The 16,224-nt window shown below is 37.1% G+C and overlaps 1 protein-coding gene across 1 annotated transcript in view; it reads left to right on the top strand.

The window, feature by feature from the left end:
* Positions 1–9,704, top strand: part of LOC136807923 (DNA-directed RNA polymerase III subunit RPC5-like) — a 28,696-nt gene extending 18,992 nt beyond the window's left edge. The window contains exons 16-22 of the mRNA XM_067064547.1: positions 1,428–1,495; positions 2,828–2,881; positions 3,215–4,071; positions 4,667–4,755; positions 5,486–5,560; positions 6,271–6,396; positions 8,131–9,704. Of these exons, the coding sequence (XP_066920648.1) occupies positions 1,428–1,495; positions 2,828–2,881; positions 3,215–4,071; positions 4,667–4,755; positions 5,486–5,560; positions 6,271–6,396; positions 8,131–8,217 (1,356 nt within the window). The 3' untranslated portion in view covers positions 8,218–9,704. The remainder of the gene's footprint in view (positions 1–1,427; positions 1,496–2,827; positions 2,882–3,214; positions 4,072–4,666; positions 4,756–5,485; positions 5,561–6,270; positions 6,397–8,130) is intronic.
* Positions 9,705–16,224: the final 6,520 nt, after the last annotated feature.

Below are 16,224 nucleotides of genomic sequence, written 5' to 3'. Positions count from 1 at the left end.
CAGGGCAGATTCACGCATTCACGCAATAGAAATATGGATTTTCACGTTCACGCAAGTTTTTTCAATTCACGCATTCACGCAATTTTTTTTCGATTTTCACGCATTCACGCAACCAAAAAAGCCCATTCACGCATTCACGCAAACCGCTGGGGGGCCCTTAATTCGTGGGCCCCCGCTTAAAAATCTACTTCCGAACCAAAAACATGCGGTTGAGTCCCACGAAAGATACTACGGATCCTAAGGGTTAGCCGATACCGAAAACAATATTTATTTTTATTAAAAAGACCGGCTTTGAATAGGATGTCAACATTCTCTTGTTTATTTATCACTTTTTTATTTAATGGTGCGAAACACTTATACCTTTACTGACTTTCGCGCGTACTAAATTTCTCTTTGTTGGTAAAAAAAACTCTCCATCCTTAGACCGTTTGTCAAATAGGTGATTGTGGCTGCTCAAATATTACTTAGATATTAGCTGGTTTTCGACTAGCATTGCAAAATGGTCTAGGGTTTATTAGAAATTTTGATTGTTTTCAAGAGGTCCACGGTCTGCAGGTTCGACTTTTGGGTTCGAAATGAAGGAGCAGGAAATCATTTGTTGGTGGCAACGCTGTTTTAAGCCACTCGTACATCGCCGCTTTGTTAGCCTAGTTTTAACGATCGACTTTTTTGCCTTATCTTCTACTGTCCAATGTAAAGTAATACTAGTATGTCCCATCCCCTACTACGGATGTTTTTGCTTTTTTGAAAATTCTTTTACCGCACGTTGGTCTGTTGCGGTTAGATCGTGAATTATGTATCTGGCTACTGACTCTGGTACTAGAGTAGGGGGCCGGTTGGCGGACGGGGCTAGTTGGTAGACAAGCGACTTTGAATCCAGAGAAAATAAAAATACAAACTTTAAGGAAAAATTCTTTTGCTCTTTTTTTAACCTTTATTCTATCATCTGTGAAAATATCGCATTTTAAAGCGACATATCAAAAATACACATTTATCTAAAGTTTTATTGGCCCGTATACTAAACCGTCCGCCAACCGGCCTAACGACTCTAAATCATCGATAAATAACTTTACTTTAGCCGAATCAGTTTGCGTGCTGAAAATAGAATTGGACTCCAACGCAGACACTTGCGGAGCCTTGTTAAAAGTAGTTCAAACTGTAACAAACCATACTCCGCCACCTCGCCGTCCTTTTCCTGTGCGAAGAAGAGTTTGTTACAAGCTAAATAGACTCTGTTTTATTGTTATTAGCGAGTTTATGTATTTGATATAAATTTAAGTTGACATGTAGCCAAAATCGCCGTCCACTTTGCTCTACGGCGGTAAAAACACCACAATACCGTGGTCAACTATCGCCTTTTTTTTGCGTGAACTTCATTTAGCGTCAACCTCGATATCCTCCAATACATCATTTTTCTATACCTTTAGATGGGGCGTCAACAAAGAGCTCAAGGTTGGGAATTTATGTTGTCTGCAGATGTTGATTTCCTGCACAAGTAAGTTCTCATTCTAAAGGGCTACATACACTACACAATATATTGTCAGGCAATATGTTGATAATATATTGCTGAATGCTGGCAATATATTGAAGAGGTGTCCGCAATATATTGTCAGCTAGATTTGCAATATTCCAACAATATAGGGGGATTGTTTACAAAATGAAAATTCCTTTTTATAATAGAGCACCTGTTGTTTACTCCGTACATTACGGTCCGAAAACTATATTGTCGACTATTGCTCACCAATATATTGTGTAGTCTAAGTAGCCCTTAACGGTTGATTTTCTTCATCTCTTCATTGTTGTTGTTGTTGTTGATGAAAATCGACAGAAAGTCGGCTGTTTAACGCCAAAAGGCCATTTCACGACCATAGCAAAATCATGAGTGACAGCGGCTTGAAAAGGTCGATCAGGCGCTAAATTGTCCCAAATTTATGACAAGATATTCTCGATTACCTTTTTCATCCGTTACTATGCCTTGTTTGACGCTAATATCTAAACTAGCAACAGCGGCTTTATTTTCCACACAGTAACGTCTATTTCACTTGGGAGCCCAGGTTTTTTTATCTTTCGAATCTCCTGCAGTAGAAAAAAAAAGAAATTTATGTCAAAGCACTTGTGAAAGGCTTCTATTTTTCGAAAATCATCAAATCATCACTAAGAAACGGAATGAAAAATTCCAGTTTTCAACGAGGTGCTCGCTAGTAATACAATGACTTGCTGCGATCTTTGTTAACTTTTTTTTGCCAATTTCTAGTAAATAGTAAACGATATAATGACCCCCATTTCGGTTTTGAAATTGTCTTGACAGAAATGTACAGTGTGTCCCAAAAAAAGCGGGCAAATTTCTATATAAAGTAAAATCTTTATCTAAACTAGGTTTAGAATGATTAAAATAAGATTACAATACTCTGTTCAAACAATAGATATTCAATGCCCAATATGATTGAATAGGTTTCGAGATTAAAATATTAAGTAAAGAAGTCATGAAATTTAGGGGCTGTTGATATGATGGTGGGCTTGTCCGGCTAGGTGAGCTGGGATCGGTTTTCGAACGTTACGTCATAGCTTTTGACGAATCGTATGGCTAGGAATAGATCACGTGACGGTCGAAAATCTATCCAACCACAACTAGCCTGGTCAGCCCGCCACAATTTGAATAGCCCCTTAGCATAAATAATGAGGACTTAACTTTATACAAAAATTTGTCCATTTTTTAGGACACATTGTATATTGTGCCTAGTAGCTCAACAAAAGAAAACAATTGGAAATGGGAGATCTGAGTTTTATAAAACTTTTTTGTTTATACTATGTGTTATTAATTTTTCAGGCATCACGACGTTTGCACAAGTCAAATGAATGCTTGGAAAGCGAAATATGAAAAGTGAGTCTCAAACCGCTCTATGCTTATATTTCCCATTTCTCTTCGTGTAATGAAAAATGAAGAAGTTGGCCGTTTGACCGTTGACCCGATAAAAACGATCCAAGGGCTGATAAAAGTCCTACCTATCAAGAATGAAGAAAGTGGTTTTTATATTTTGAAGCTCTTTATACTATCCGTCTCCAGGTGATCGGTAGTATCCATTGGATCTGCTTATGATAAACCTCTTCCATTTCCTTGAAATTTTGAATGATAGTTTTCAGTGATCAACTGCAATGCAAAAGTAACAACAACTGGGAGTGTTACAAATAAAGTCAAAATATATTTCTCTTTCAGACTTCAAGAGCAACTCCACATCACTGAAGACTTTTTTGGATCCGATTTCAAAGATACCGATTTCCCTGGTCTCTTAGCAACACATCATCGGAAACCTCACACTCCGCGAAGGAGAGTCACCATATCTGATGAGTCATCATCGCCGGACAAGAAAAATAAGCCGGCACGACGTCGGTCTCGGTCACAAAGTTCTCAAGATGGCGGCGATGTAGTGATGACGTCAGATGTCAAACAAGAACCGAAAAGCCCGAACAAAAGTCCGAAATCACCATCCAGGAAACGCGATAACGAAGAATCGAGAGATCAAAAAAAGAAACCAAAGGCTAGTCTAGATATAACTAAAACTCTTATGGAAATTGAAGCTCCGGAAATCCTGTCTGTAACGGCACCGGAAAAGAATGCCGATGTCACCATGGTTTCAGATGGGGGAGAAAGCGGAAGCGATATTGAGATTAAGAAGAAATCTACAAAGTCGGCAAATGGGAATTCGTCGTCGTCGGCTATAAAGAATAAAAAACAACGATTGAAACAATTTCGTCGGATGCTTTTGGACAGTGACGACGAAGAAGACGAAGATGAAACTCGGAAAGCGTCGGAAAAACTCGGCAACGAAGTTGAAGTCGGCTCGAATCCTGACGACGAGGCCGACGAAAATAGTAACGAAGATGGATCGAATATTTTCGTTCCGCCCGTGGCGGCTGGTTTAAAGAAACCGCCCCTTGATACGAAAGCTTCGAAAGATCGACCACCTTCGGAAATCTTTTTGAAAGAGCTGAAAAAATTCTGTAGGGATGCGATACGGTCCGGTTGCTTGAGCCTGGCAGAACTAAAAGAAGTTTTAGCACTACGACAAAAAGGTCTGTAAACTTTTAGCGAGTTTTTCCACTGTCTTCTTCTTATGCCGTATAATAATACAACCTTTGTCTATTTGATACACTTTAATCCAGATCCACAATTACGATAGCGTTACTCAAAGATTTTCCATTCAAGAAATCCTTGACCTTGCGTAACAGAGTGAGCCAAGTTGTCGAGCTGCAACTGGCACCTTATTTTAACCTAAGACATACGGGGGTGTCGCCAATGTCTATCAAAATACCAGGCTCGGATACAGAGGGAGGATATAACCAATGGAGGAGAGTGCACTTTATTATCGTATTATCTTATATGGAAACTAATTACTCTCCGTGAATAAGATAGCCTACCTCCTGTACCCGACCCTGAATACATCACGGATAGCTCAAAATTGTAAGGCAAGTTTTCTGTAAAGGATAACCCTTAATCCGGTATCGGTAGAATGTGTGAACGACTTCCCGTGTATTTGTCACAGGTACAATTAATTATATCGCCACAGAAATACTAGACTTTTTAGAAGTGAGAATGCTTAAATTGTTAAGCAGACGATTAAAGTAAAGCACTTTTGAACCTTTAAGTTCAAAATCTCCAATATTTTAGAAGCGGGCAACATACTATGTACAGGCGTGGAAGACGATCTTTTGGTGAAATGTGTACTCGAAACTGGTGCCTCTGAAATCCCCGTCAATGTAAGTTATCGTTCCTTCTTAATGAATTTTTGGAAAAGGTTAAAGCAAGTGCGTGTCACTTTTTGAGAACTCTTCCCGCTCTGTGACCCAAGGGTGATTCACCACAGTTTAACACATGATTTACCTTGGCTCGGAAATCTAAATTGTACAACTTGGAGAAACTTGTCAGTACGGTAGTTCTTTGTACTCAGCCGTCTGTTTTTCGACACTTGTAGAGGTTTCTTTAAATGCTATTTTTTCTACCTTTCGCGGGAACTTATTTTCGCGAGACAATTTTTTCGCGAAATAATTTAATTTTCGCAGCACTTATTTTCGCGAAGACGGGAATTCTAAATTTTCGCGAGGATTAAATTTCGCGAGTTTCGAGAGAAATTGGATTGTTTTTTGTTTAATAAAAGGAAAATTATGTCAAAAATAACCCTTAAAATTACGTATCTAAAAACATAATTTTCGCGAGGATTATATTTTGCGAATTTCACGAATCCAAAGGTTTTTAAAATTTTCGCGAGGATTAATTTTCGCGAATTTCGGAAAAACTCGCAAAATTCGCGAAATATAATCCCCGCGAAAATTAATCCCCTTAATGTAGTTAACTTACTTCTTCACATGAAAATTTTGAAAACATTGATTATTACATTTCATTAAGTATGTTTTTGCTTCTATGTTCGATACGAAGATGGAGTTGATTATAAAATATCTTAACTTTTTTTTGGATTGTTTTCCTTTTCAGTGGGGTGATTGTCTAGTACCGGACGAAAATCGACGGGTTTTTCTTTACAAGAAACTCAACGAATCAACAGATAAAGTAAGTTATTGGAAATTGGCCTGTTTTTGCCATTTTTAGCTCTTTTGCTTGTCGTGGGATTTCTCATTTTTGCGTTCAGGGTTTTATAAATATACGTTATTTTCTCTTATCGAGAACACCCGAAATGCCGAAATTTACTTTTTGTCTTGAAAAATCACGATTTCTATAAACCGATGTAAAGATCTTCTTTCGTTGCGCTAAACCTTTGAAGGTCGGGAAAGTTTTCAACGTCTGAAAGTTCGGATTACCAAATTTCGTTTTTGGGCTGCTTTGGGGATTAATGAAACCAACCAAAATGTTTTCAAGAATACTCGCTTTTTTTATAAGAATATCTTCTATAAGAATATCAGGGTGAAAATTGGCAATAAGAATACCTTAAGAATATCCTCTAGGGTGAGTTTTAATCAGTCAATAAGAATAAAACGATCATTTTTTCAGAAAATGGGAAAACAAAAGTGACACAGCTTAATTAAAAAAAGAGATGGAAATTTTTCTCCTAAATAATAAGAATACTTGACCCTCAGTTAAAGCACATTATTCTAATAAAAAAGCGTGTATGTTCAATATGGTTAAAAGGTTAAAATATGACTGGGGCTGCAGCACATCAAAGGCCAACTATCATTTGGCCTAATCCTTTAGAGCTCTAGTGTGGGCGGCCGCCAACCCGCCATTGGAGTATCACATAAACCACTAAGTATCTTTCTATCTAGTATCGTGTTCCAGTGGCGGACATGTTCAGAGACAAACTATGTATCAAACGTAAAGATATCCTGGAACGTTTGAACCAGATCGTCGGTGAAGTGCCAACCAATCATACATATTCGAAATTTATGGTGGTAAGTGAAGCCCTTACCTGTCCTCAGGGGTATTCTTTTTTTAATTTTTTAGAGGCACATTTAGACTGGAGTCGTTTATAATGCGTGTAATACAGTAGTATAGGCGTTATATGATAATACGATTATTGTTACGGGATTTAGTTTGAATAAACTAAAATTGTTCCCTCCATTCCCGGGGGGGGGGGGGTACTAGGGCAATTTCGCAAATTTCGAGTCCCACGTAGGGTCCATTTTTCGAACCTCAGCGGAGCACCCCCGTCGGTCGACAAGGGTAGTACCCCCCCCGGGCCTCCATTACTTTTTGCTTTATTTCCAAAACGTCTGAATTAGTCGTCTAGCTTGCTAGACTAAGGCACAGACGAATTTTTCTCACAAGCAAGGAAACTTTATTCATTCTAGATGCTTCAAAAAAATATAGAAACACCCACTATAAAATTGACCCTCTACATCAACAAAAATTTTTACCATCAACCCCACTCTCATCAACAGAGGGCATTTTTGATATTTCGAACGCACCCTGTGGGAAGTTTGGGAGATGGCTTTATAAATATTCAGTGCACAAAGTAGTTTTTAGAAATTTTAGGGTAGGTGAAATAAAATTTTGATCAGTCACGCAAATTCCCAAAAGAATTCCCAGAATTCCCAACGAAATTCCACACGTAAAAAAGAAATAAAGTTTTCTCTATCACCCCCTTCTCACAGACTCTTTTCAGCCAGTTGGGTTCGATATTCCCTTATTTTTTATGACCGGGGATATAAATTCTTTTGTTTTCAAGTCAGAAAATTCAGTGGGGATGGTGGTAAAAATAACATAATATTTTGCAGTCAGGATTGGTTTATTTGATTATTTTCGGTGGGGACGAAAATTGGGGTATGATTTTTCACCGGGGACGATATTTTGGCCAATTTTTCCAGTGGGAAGGGTGGGAAGTGGGTCTGTGAGAAAGGGGTGTACTAGGGGACGCCTAAACTCTTGGGTCGCCTTACTCTTAGGGTTCATTGAAAATCAGCTACTAGTACGACGCTACATACTTTCTTTTATAAGCAAGTGGTATGCCCCTTGGTCAGGCTCATGTATGCTTAAGTTTTTAAAGCATCCAGGCAAAGCTTATGCTTATTATATGCTTATGAATCATGCTAATGATTCACCTGAGCCAAGTTTTTAGTGAAATTTCAGAAATTTTGTAAAAATCTGTTCAGATTTTCGGAGCAGTGGAATGTAGCTATAGCCGTGGAATGTCTTTTTTTACTTGACCTCTACCAAACCTTTTTAAACAGATAAAAAATGACAACTTGAAAAATATTCCAGACTGACATATTCTTATGTTAATGCGTTGGAATTCTGCAAATTGGCTTTTCCAGAAAAAAACCGTATACCCCCTGTTGAGGAGGTCCATCCCTCTGTGGCTGGAAATGCTGCAACCCCATGGAATTCCAGGCAATTTCAGGTTTAAACCCCTCTGGAATTCTGAATTTTAGTAGGATTTAAAAAGCTACCCCCACGGAATTCCAGTTATTTTAGGCAGATTTTTGCATCTCCCTATGGAATTCCGCCACATATCAAACCTTACCCCCTTGGAACGGAAATGGACCTCCTCAACAGGGGGTATTCCGTTTTTCCGTCTGGAAAAGCCCAATCTGAGCATTCATATGCTTATATGCGTTATGCTTGTAAAAGAAAAATTATGTATGAGATGGACATAAACTTTCTGATCTCTGTTCCCTTTTTTGTAGGAGTTTTGCGAGAATCACAACGGCCATTGGTATCTGCACGGAACCTTCCAATCACTTCAAAAGTACGGAACTACGGAAGAAACGTAGCTCTTTTGATAGGTACACAACATGTCATTTTTTTATAATTATATATTTTGTTACTCCTTTTTTGCGATTACACAAAATCATCTTGAAAACTGAAATAACAAATGTGCTTTCTTTTTGTTACATATACGTTTTGATCATAGTCCGTATGAAAAACTCTATAAAAATCGATTTGCCGAGTGTTTAATCACGTTACCAAATACTCCTCTTGGGATAGGTTCAAAAAGTTAATCACATGATCAAAAAGTGAGTCAATTAGGAAACAATAGAAAGAAACTAAAGGCTTTCAGACCGGGGAAGTTCTTATACGGACTATGGTTTTAGTTTGTGTTCTGAGTTGAAAAAGCCGAATTATTAAACTGGATTCGAAGCACAATTTGTATTTGGTTACATTGGACATCTGTTTGGTTCACCAGTACCAGACGGACACATCTTTATCTCATCATTTTTTCGTCGATTATTCAAAAATTTTCAACCAGGAATCGTGAGGGGGTAGTACTCTTCCAAGAAACTTGAATTTATCTTCAGTAAAAAGCACAACACGTAAAACGTAGTAGACCAACAAAATTGTCGCGAAAATGTTTTCTATTTGGTGCTTCTTACTCAGGGATTGCCTTATTGTTCAGAGTTAGAGCTGTCCGGACATTTTACTTTTTGTCTAGTGTAATAACAAGGTTATATTTTTTCACTTAAACCTTTTTCGAGAGGATCTCTAAAAATATCAAAATAAAATCCTAAGTAGCCAAATCTTTATCTCTCTTAAGTATATGGGGACTATTATTTGTGAGAGTGAAAGTAGTTTTTAATGAGTTTAGTGGGATAACATAACAAAGAGATTTCTAAACAAAACTGAAATTAATTAAATCTTTATATCTTTGGATAAAAAATTGTTTAAAATGTGGTACAAATTCATAAAAAATAACTCCCTAAAATTTAAAACTTCCTAATTTACATAGTTTTTTCGACACAACAGGACTACCTATTTTCAAGGAATGTTAAGTTACTCACTCTTTTTTTTTACTTGCACCTTTTTCGAAAAGAATTGCAAAAATTGTTAAAATTCAATCCTAAATACACGTTTTTTTATAAGAAAAAACTACATAAGAACATAGGGCTTCGATGGCCCAAATATTAAGAACAAGTTAAGAATATTTTATAAGGCTTTGCAGACCCTAAAACATCTATTTTCTTAGGAAAATGGACAAAGACATTCACAAAATGGTGAAAATTAAGACCAAAATAGAACACATTAAGAACATTTTAGGCTTAAAACTTGAAAAATAAAGAACATCCAAAGGCTTCAAATAATTTTGGATGTTTTATAAGAAAAAGTGTAAGCAAACCTTTGTCTATTAATGATTTTGGGACTATTATTTTAGAGTGAAAGTAATTTGTATTGAATTTAGTGGGATAACTTAACAGGCAGATTTTTAAATAAAACTAAAATTAAATACAAAATCTTTGGACAAAAATTGTTAAAAATACCGTACAAATAAAAAATAACCCATAAATATAAAACTCCCTAATTTACAACTGTAATATAAAATAACTTAATCACGCCCCTAAATATATTTTTAAATTTCATAATTCCTATGATTTTTTAGAGCAAATAGCAGATTACAAATTTGATAATTGATCCTGCCAAATAGTCAAGATTTTCTTTGCTTAGAAAATTGCCCCTTAGAAAACTTGAATTTTGGCTTTAGAAAAGCTAGCTTTCGAATTTGTTACCTGATTTACTGTGTCTTTCTTGGCCCATTTTAACTCAAGGTGACCAAGTTTAGGGGTCATAGTTTTCCCAACGTGTCCTCTAGCTGGTCGAGCTGGTTGAGTCGCTCCTTCAGGGTAGAATGTTGGAAAGTTTTCCCTCTTGATTCGTTTAAGTGATCTTGAAACTTATCCTCTCGAGATAGCACCAAGCTTAGGGGTCATAGTTTCCCCAACGTGTCATTTAGTTGGTTGAGTTGGTTGAGTTGCTCCTTCAGGGTAGAATGTTGGAAAGTTTGCCCTCTTGATTCGTTTAAGTGATCTTGAAACTTCTCCTCTCGCCATAGCACCAAGCTTAGGGGTCATAGTTTCCCCCGCGTGTCCTTTAGTTGGTTGAGTTGGATGAGTTGCTCCTTCAGGATAGAATATTGGAAAGTTGTCCCTCTTGATTCGTTTAAGTGATTTTGGAACTTCTCCTCTCGCCATAGCACCAAGCTTAGGGGTCATAGTTTTCCCAACGTGTCCTTTAGTTGGTTGAGTTGGATGAGTTGCTCCTTCAGGGTAGAATGTTGGAAAGTTGTCCCTCTTGATTGGTTTAAGTGATCTTGAAACTTCTCCTCTCGCCATAGCACCAAGCTTAGGGGTCATAGTTTTCCCAACGTGTCCTTTAGTTGGTTGAGTTGGTTGAGTTGCTCCTTCAGGGTAGAATGTTGGAAAGTTTTCCCTCTTGATTCGTTTAAGTGATTTTGGAACTTCTCCTCTCGCCATAGCACCAAGCTTAGGGGTCATAGTTTTCCCAACGTGTCCTTTAGTTGGTTGAGTTAGATGAGTTGCTCCTTCAGGGTAGAATGCTGGAAAGTTGTCCCTCTTGATTGGTTTAAGTGATTTTGGAACTTCTCCTCTCGCCATAGCACCAAGCTTAGGGGTCATAGTTTTCCCAACGTGTCCTTTAGTTGGTTGAGTTGGATGAGTTGCTCCTTCAGGGTAGAATGTTGGAAAGTTGTCCCTCTTGATTCGTTTAAGCGATTCTGGAACTTCTCCTCTCGCCATAGCACCAAGCTTAGGGGTCATAGTTTTCCTAACGTGTCCTTTAGTTGGTTGAGTTGGATGAGTTGCTCCTTCAGGGTAGAATGTTGGAAAGTTGTCCCTCTTGATTCGTTTAAGCGATTCTGGAACTTCTCCTCTCGCCATAGCACCAAGCTTAGGGGTCATAGTTTTCCCAACGTGTCCTTTAGTTGGTTGAGTTGGCTGAGTCGCTCCTTCAGGGTAGAATGTTGGAAAGTTTTCCCTCTTGATTCGTTTAAGTGATCTTGGAACTTCTCCTCTCGCGACAGCACCAAGCTTAGGAGTCATAGTTTTCCCGACTTTTCCTTTAGTTGGTTGAGTCGGCTGAGTCGCTCCTTCAGGGTAGAATGTTGGAAAGTTTTCCCTCTTCATTCGTTTAAGTGATCTTGGAATATCTCCTCTCGCCATAGCACCAAGCTTAGGGGTCATAGTTTCCCCGACGTGTCCTTTAGTTGGTTGAGTTGGATGAGTTGCTCCTTCAGGGTAGAATGTTGGAAAGTTTTCCCTCTTGATTCGTTTAAGCGATCTTGGAACTGCTCCTCTCGCCATAGCACCAAGCTTAGGGGTCATAGTTTTCCCAACGTGTCCTTTAGTTGGTTGAGTTGGATGAGTTGCTCCTTCAGGGTAGAATGTTGGAAAGTTTTCCCTCTTGATTGGTTTAAGTGATCTTGGAACTTCTCCTCTCGCCGTAGCACCAAGTTTAGGGGTCATAGTTTTCCCAACTTGTCCTTTAGTTGGTTGAGGTGGTTGTATTGCTCCTTCAGGGTAGAATGTTGGAAAGTTCTCCCTCTTGATTCGTTCACCAGACTGTATATAAGGAATAACGTGTTCATTATAAAGAATAATTTAATAAATCCGATTAAGTGCAATCACATTTGCTAAATTTCACTCGAACTCGATTATTTGGGATTGAATTTTTATTCAAAGAGTAACCTATTGAATAGGTGGTTGATCAATAGAACCCCGTTTTTATCAGTCAGGAACTTTTGAAATTTAAGCATGATGGTTAATATAGAATGTTGGCTTAATTGGACTGGAATTTATTTTCTAGTGAGGATGGCATACCTTAAGGGAACTTATTTCTGGCGAATTTAGGCAAAATTCGCCAAAATTAGTTCCTGCCAAAATTAAATATTTTGCTCACTCGCCAAAATAAGTTCCCGCCAAAATTAAATTTTTTGTTTCCTTGCCTAAATAACCCCTGAAATTCATCAAAATTGCTCAAAATAAGGAAAAAAAGAACAGATTTACGCTGTCATTCGCCAAAATTAGTTCCCGCCAAAATTAAAAAAATTCACTATTCGCCAAAATAAGCTCCCGCCAAAATTAGAATTTTTCAAGATTTTCGCCGCTCGCCAAAATTAGTTCCCGCCAGAATAAGTTTCCTTAAGGTAATAAGGATATTGAGAAAAGTTCAAACTAAAATTTCTAGACATCAAGTAACATCTGCGTCAATGCTACTTGATAAATTTGTTATTTGGACTAAGATTATGAAAAGTTTGATAAGCCAAACATGTGTATCTCTTTAGAACAGAGTTAAGAAATATAAGAATTTTGAAAAAAAGCCTTACTTGAATTTATCAGACATTTTTTTTACATTAGGCAGATTTATTGAGCCAATCTTCTTCAATCAAAAATAAACGTGATTTTTTTTCTTATGACATTAAAATAAGATTATAAATTCTATATCGCTACATTTCCGAATCCTGGCAAACCTTTTGAATTTTAGGAATGAATTGATTTCAAAATGTCCTCACGTGAACAAGTTCACTTTAAAAGTTCACGACACCAAGGACTAAAATGGCGTCAATTTTTGACGAAGACCCTGCAATGTTATTTTTTTGAAAGAGCAACGGAACTCTAGTTTAAAAAAAAAATATTTTCAACTGAGGATTGTTTGAAAAAACATGAAACTTTCAGTATTGAAACAATAATTTTCATTACCTCAACTAAGATTATGAATTCTATATAATGATATGATGATATGCCACAATCAACCAAAATAGCCTAATTCCCGATAGTTTCTGACTGTTTACGTCGGAGCCGTCCACATAGTACGTACGCACTAAGGGGGGAGGGGGTCTTTTCAAAAGCGTATGCTTGCGTACAGGGGAGGGGTCAAAGGAAAATGTACGTACGCAGAGAAAAAATTTTTCATAGCCCTTTTTTGCTTGTTTTTTTTTGTCGATTTTTACGCTTCTTATACGTATCAAGGAAAAGAAAAAGTTTCCTAATAAACGAGTTTCATGTATGAAATAAAGGTCCGAACCAAACGATTTGAATTCGAAATTTTCTTCAACCAAGTGGGGGGGGATGAAAAAGTACGTACTTACCAGGGGGTATAGCCATTTGCGTACGCTTGCGTACAGGGGGGAGGGGTACTCGATTTTTGACATTTTAGTGCGTACGTACTATGTGGACGGCCCCGTCCCTGACTATCAAAAATGAAAATTCTGAAAATCAACAGGTATAATAACTTGAGTGATTTACTTGAGCAAATTTCACTGAGATCTAAGGGATTCCAAAGATTCAAGTGGAAAACCCTTTTGATGTTGAACTAGGACGGAAAAAATTTTTTTGCTATCCGTCCCATCCTCACTTAGTTTTTTTGAGTTGAATACAATGGAATTCAAATCCCCAGCCAAAAAGAAAATATGGGAATATTAATCCCCATTGAGTTCAGTCCGTTACTTTTACCCCCGCTGGCTGAAAAATTCCTACCGGATCTGTGAGAAAGAGTGTAATATCTTACAAAATTGCACAAAAAATAGAAGAAGATTTATCAAAACTTTCTATAAAGCATAATCCTTACCGAAGCAATTGTAAAAGTGAAAAGTAAAAAACACATCATCTTCAACTCCATCATTGCGTTTAGACCGTCCACACCTTTGTTAAGTTTTATCACAATTAGAAAATGCCACAAGTTTGAAATAGTTTGTGGTTTTCAATGCCAATGTTCTTCAATTTTGATTTGTCTTTCGTAAATTTTTAGTCAGATTTTATAGCATTGTGTCGGGGAAAACCAGATTTCTTAGCAGCGCGGAGAAATATCATAATCCCAAAAAAATATGTACAAAAGTTAAAATTCAAAAAATTGCAATCGGAAAGATTAAAGAATTTTCTCAACTCATTAGGCACAAAGTCATTTCGTTCAATTCAATTATGAGAAATTCTCCCACCTTTTCCGGGTAACTTACACAAATGCACAAAACGAGGAAAAACTCAAGTACCTAGGGTCAACCATTTAAACACTTACATCACTAAACTAACAAACTTAAGCATTAATTAATAAAACTAGTTTTGTACCTTAATTTGACACCAATCTACTTGTCATTCAAGAGACTTTTTCAGCGAATTGGACCATCTTTGAATAATTATCAGAAAAAGAGAGCCAAAAAGATCTAATTTCATTTCCCTATATCTATGCACGTTTTTTATACGAACCTTGGTAGAGCAGGCGAAATATCCGGTCTAATCCCTAGAACAAAGTAGGATACTCTAATTCTAAGACCCCCGAAATTGCTAAACAAAGGCTTATGTAAAAGAATACTCAGAAAAGACTTTTAAGAACATGTTAAGACCTGAAAGTTCAAGAACAGTGAACAAACATACTAGTAGGTTTTCAGGTTCTTATAAAGAGTGTAAATGTTGCATCATTATAGTCACACCTCTCGAATGAAAATTGATACTTTTGGTATTATTACAAGAAAATGTCATGTACCTTGGATCAAAGGCTTGGGGACACGAGAGGAGAAGTTTTTTTCGCGTTGGTGCAATGCAACATGCTCCACCCTTAACAGCCTGAAACGCTTTATCGTGTCTCCGCCCTGTTTTTCTTTCTACCACTAAAAGTGAAATCTCATTTTTGTCCCTGGGACAATTTTTCCTTCCGCAGTTATCATGCATGAGGGGGATTAATTTTTCCGAGAGTTGAATTTCACGGAAGATGAATTTTGTTCAATTATGTTAAAATTTGAATTTGTGATTTTGGATTCGTAGAATTAGATTCATATTTTTCATGAAATTATCTTTTTGTTAGATTTGGCTTTTCATTTTGACGAATTTTGCCTACGCCAACCATCCGATCCTTGTAAAATGCTAAATGAATTCAACAAGATTAAGAGTTTAAATTAATTTCTTTTCATTATTATTAAAGAGATAAATTTCTGCTTTCTTTCGAAGGATCTTCGGCGCTGATAATTTGCAACTTTTATCTCATTCTTTTTTCCATAGGCATGTACGTCATTTTGTCATTTTTTACCATTTTAAAGTTAAATGTCCATTCATTTTCTACACAGTTTGTCTAAAGATAGTCACCAAAGTCATTTTTCCTTACTAATTTTATATTTTATAATCCGTCACAACTTCGTTCCCTGGGTATTATCAGTTTTTTGATGCTTACTGATAGCGTCAGATAAACACCCTGACGCAGGGTTCAGACAGACCCTGGAAAACCTGGGAATATTCCCATATAACCTGGGAATTTTATTTTTTGAAGAATGAATGGAAAAAACAGATTTAAAAGTTTTTTTAGTTTTAAACTGTTTATTCATATGCAGTATTTGTAGCTTTAATTTTTACCTTAGGTTTACCATTTGATTTGTGTGCCTTTTGTTTAAAGATACATCTCTTTTGACTCTGCTTAGTTTTTATGGTTTGCTTGATACTCAGGGAAAAAATAGCTAAAATAATGAATTTCTCAGGGAAAAAACCTTTGAAAATTTATTAAAATTCAGGGAAACTCAGGGAATTTTATTTTCGAAGGTCTGTCTGAACCCTGTGACGGCAATCAGTGGCGCAAATAAGGCCTGAAATACAGCACGGAAGAGGCTAAATCCAAGAGATTTTATGTTTTTAGTAAAGTTGGGATGCGGAGAAAAACTTTTGATTCATTCCATATGAATATCGGGTAAAAGTAGTAAAAGATTTTTTTTTTTGTAAAAATGCTAGCTCTTTTACACCCGTCCTCTTAATGCGCCACAGGTTAAAAAAGAACACCAAAAAGGACCAAAGTTAAAAGGGCTAATATACAGTAGCTAAGTGGCAGGGAGAATTGCCCCCCCTCCAGCGGCCGATTTGTTTTTTGGAGGGGGCGCTGAAATACAAAGGGTGCAAAAAGACGCATCTGATTACTAATCTCAGCCCCCCTTTTTACACCTTAGATATAGCCTTAATTGCCTCCCCAGTTTGCCCCAATTTTAGTCGAACCACCATGCTACTCCAGTATAGTATCCAAGA

Source organism: Clytia hemisphaerica, unplaced genomic scaffold, assembly GCF_902728285.1.
Source record: "Clytia hemisphaerica strain Z4C2 unplaced genomic scaffold, Clytia hemisphaerica genome assembly, whole genome shotgun sequence".
Taxonomy (NCBI): domain Eukaryota; kingdom Metazoa; phylum Cnidaria; class Hydrozoa; order Leptothecata; family Clytiidae; genus Clytia; species Clytia hemisphaerica.
Note: the sequence above shows the minus strand (reverse complement) of the source record. Positions and strands in the feature narration are given on the sequence as shown.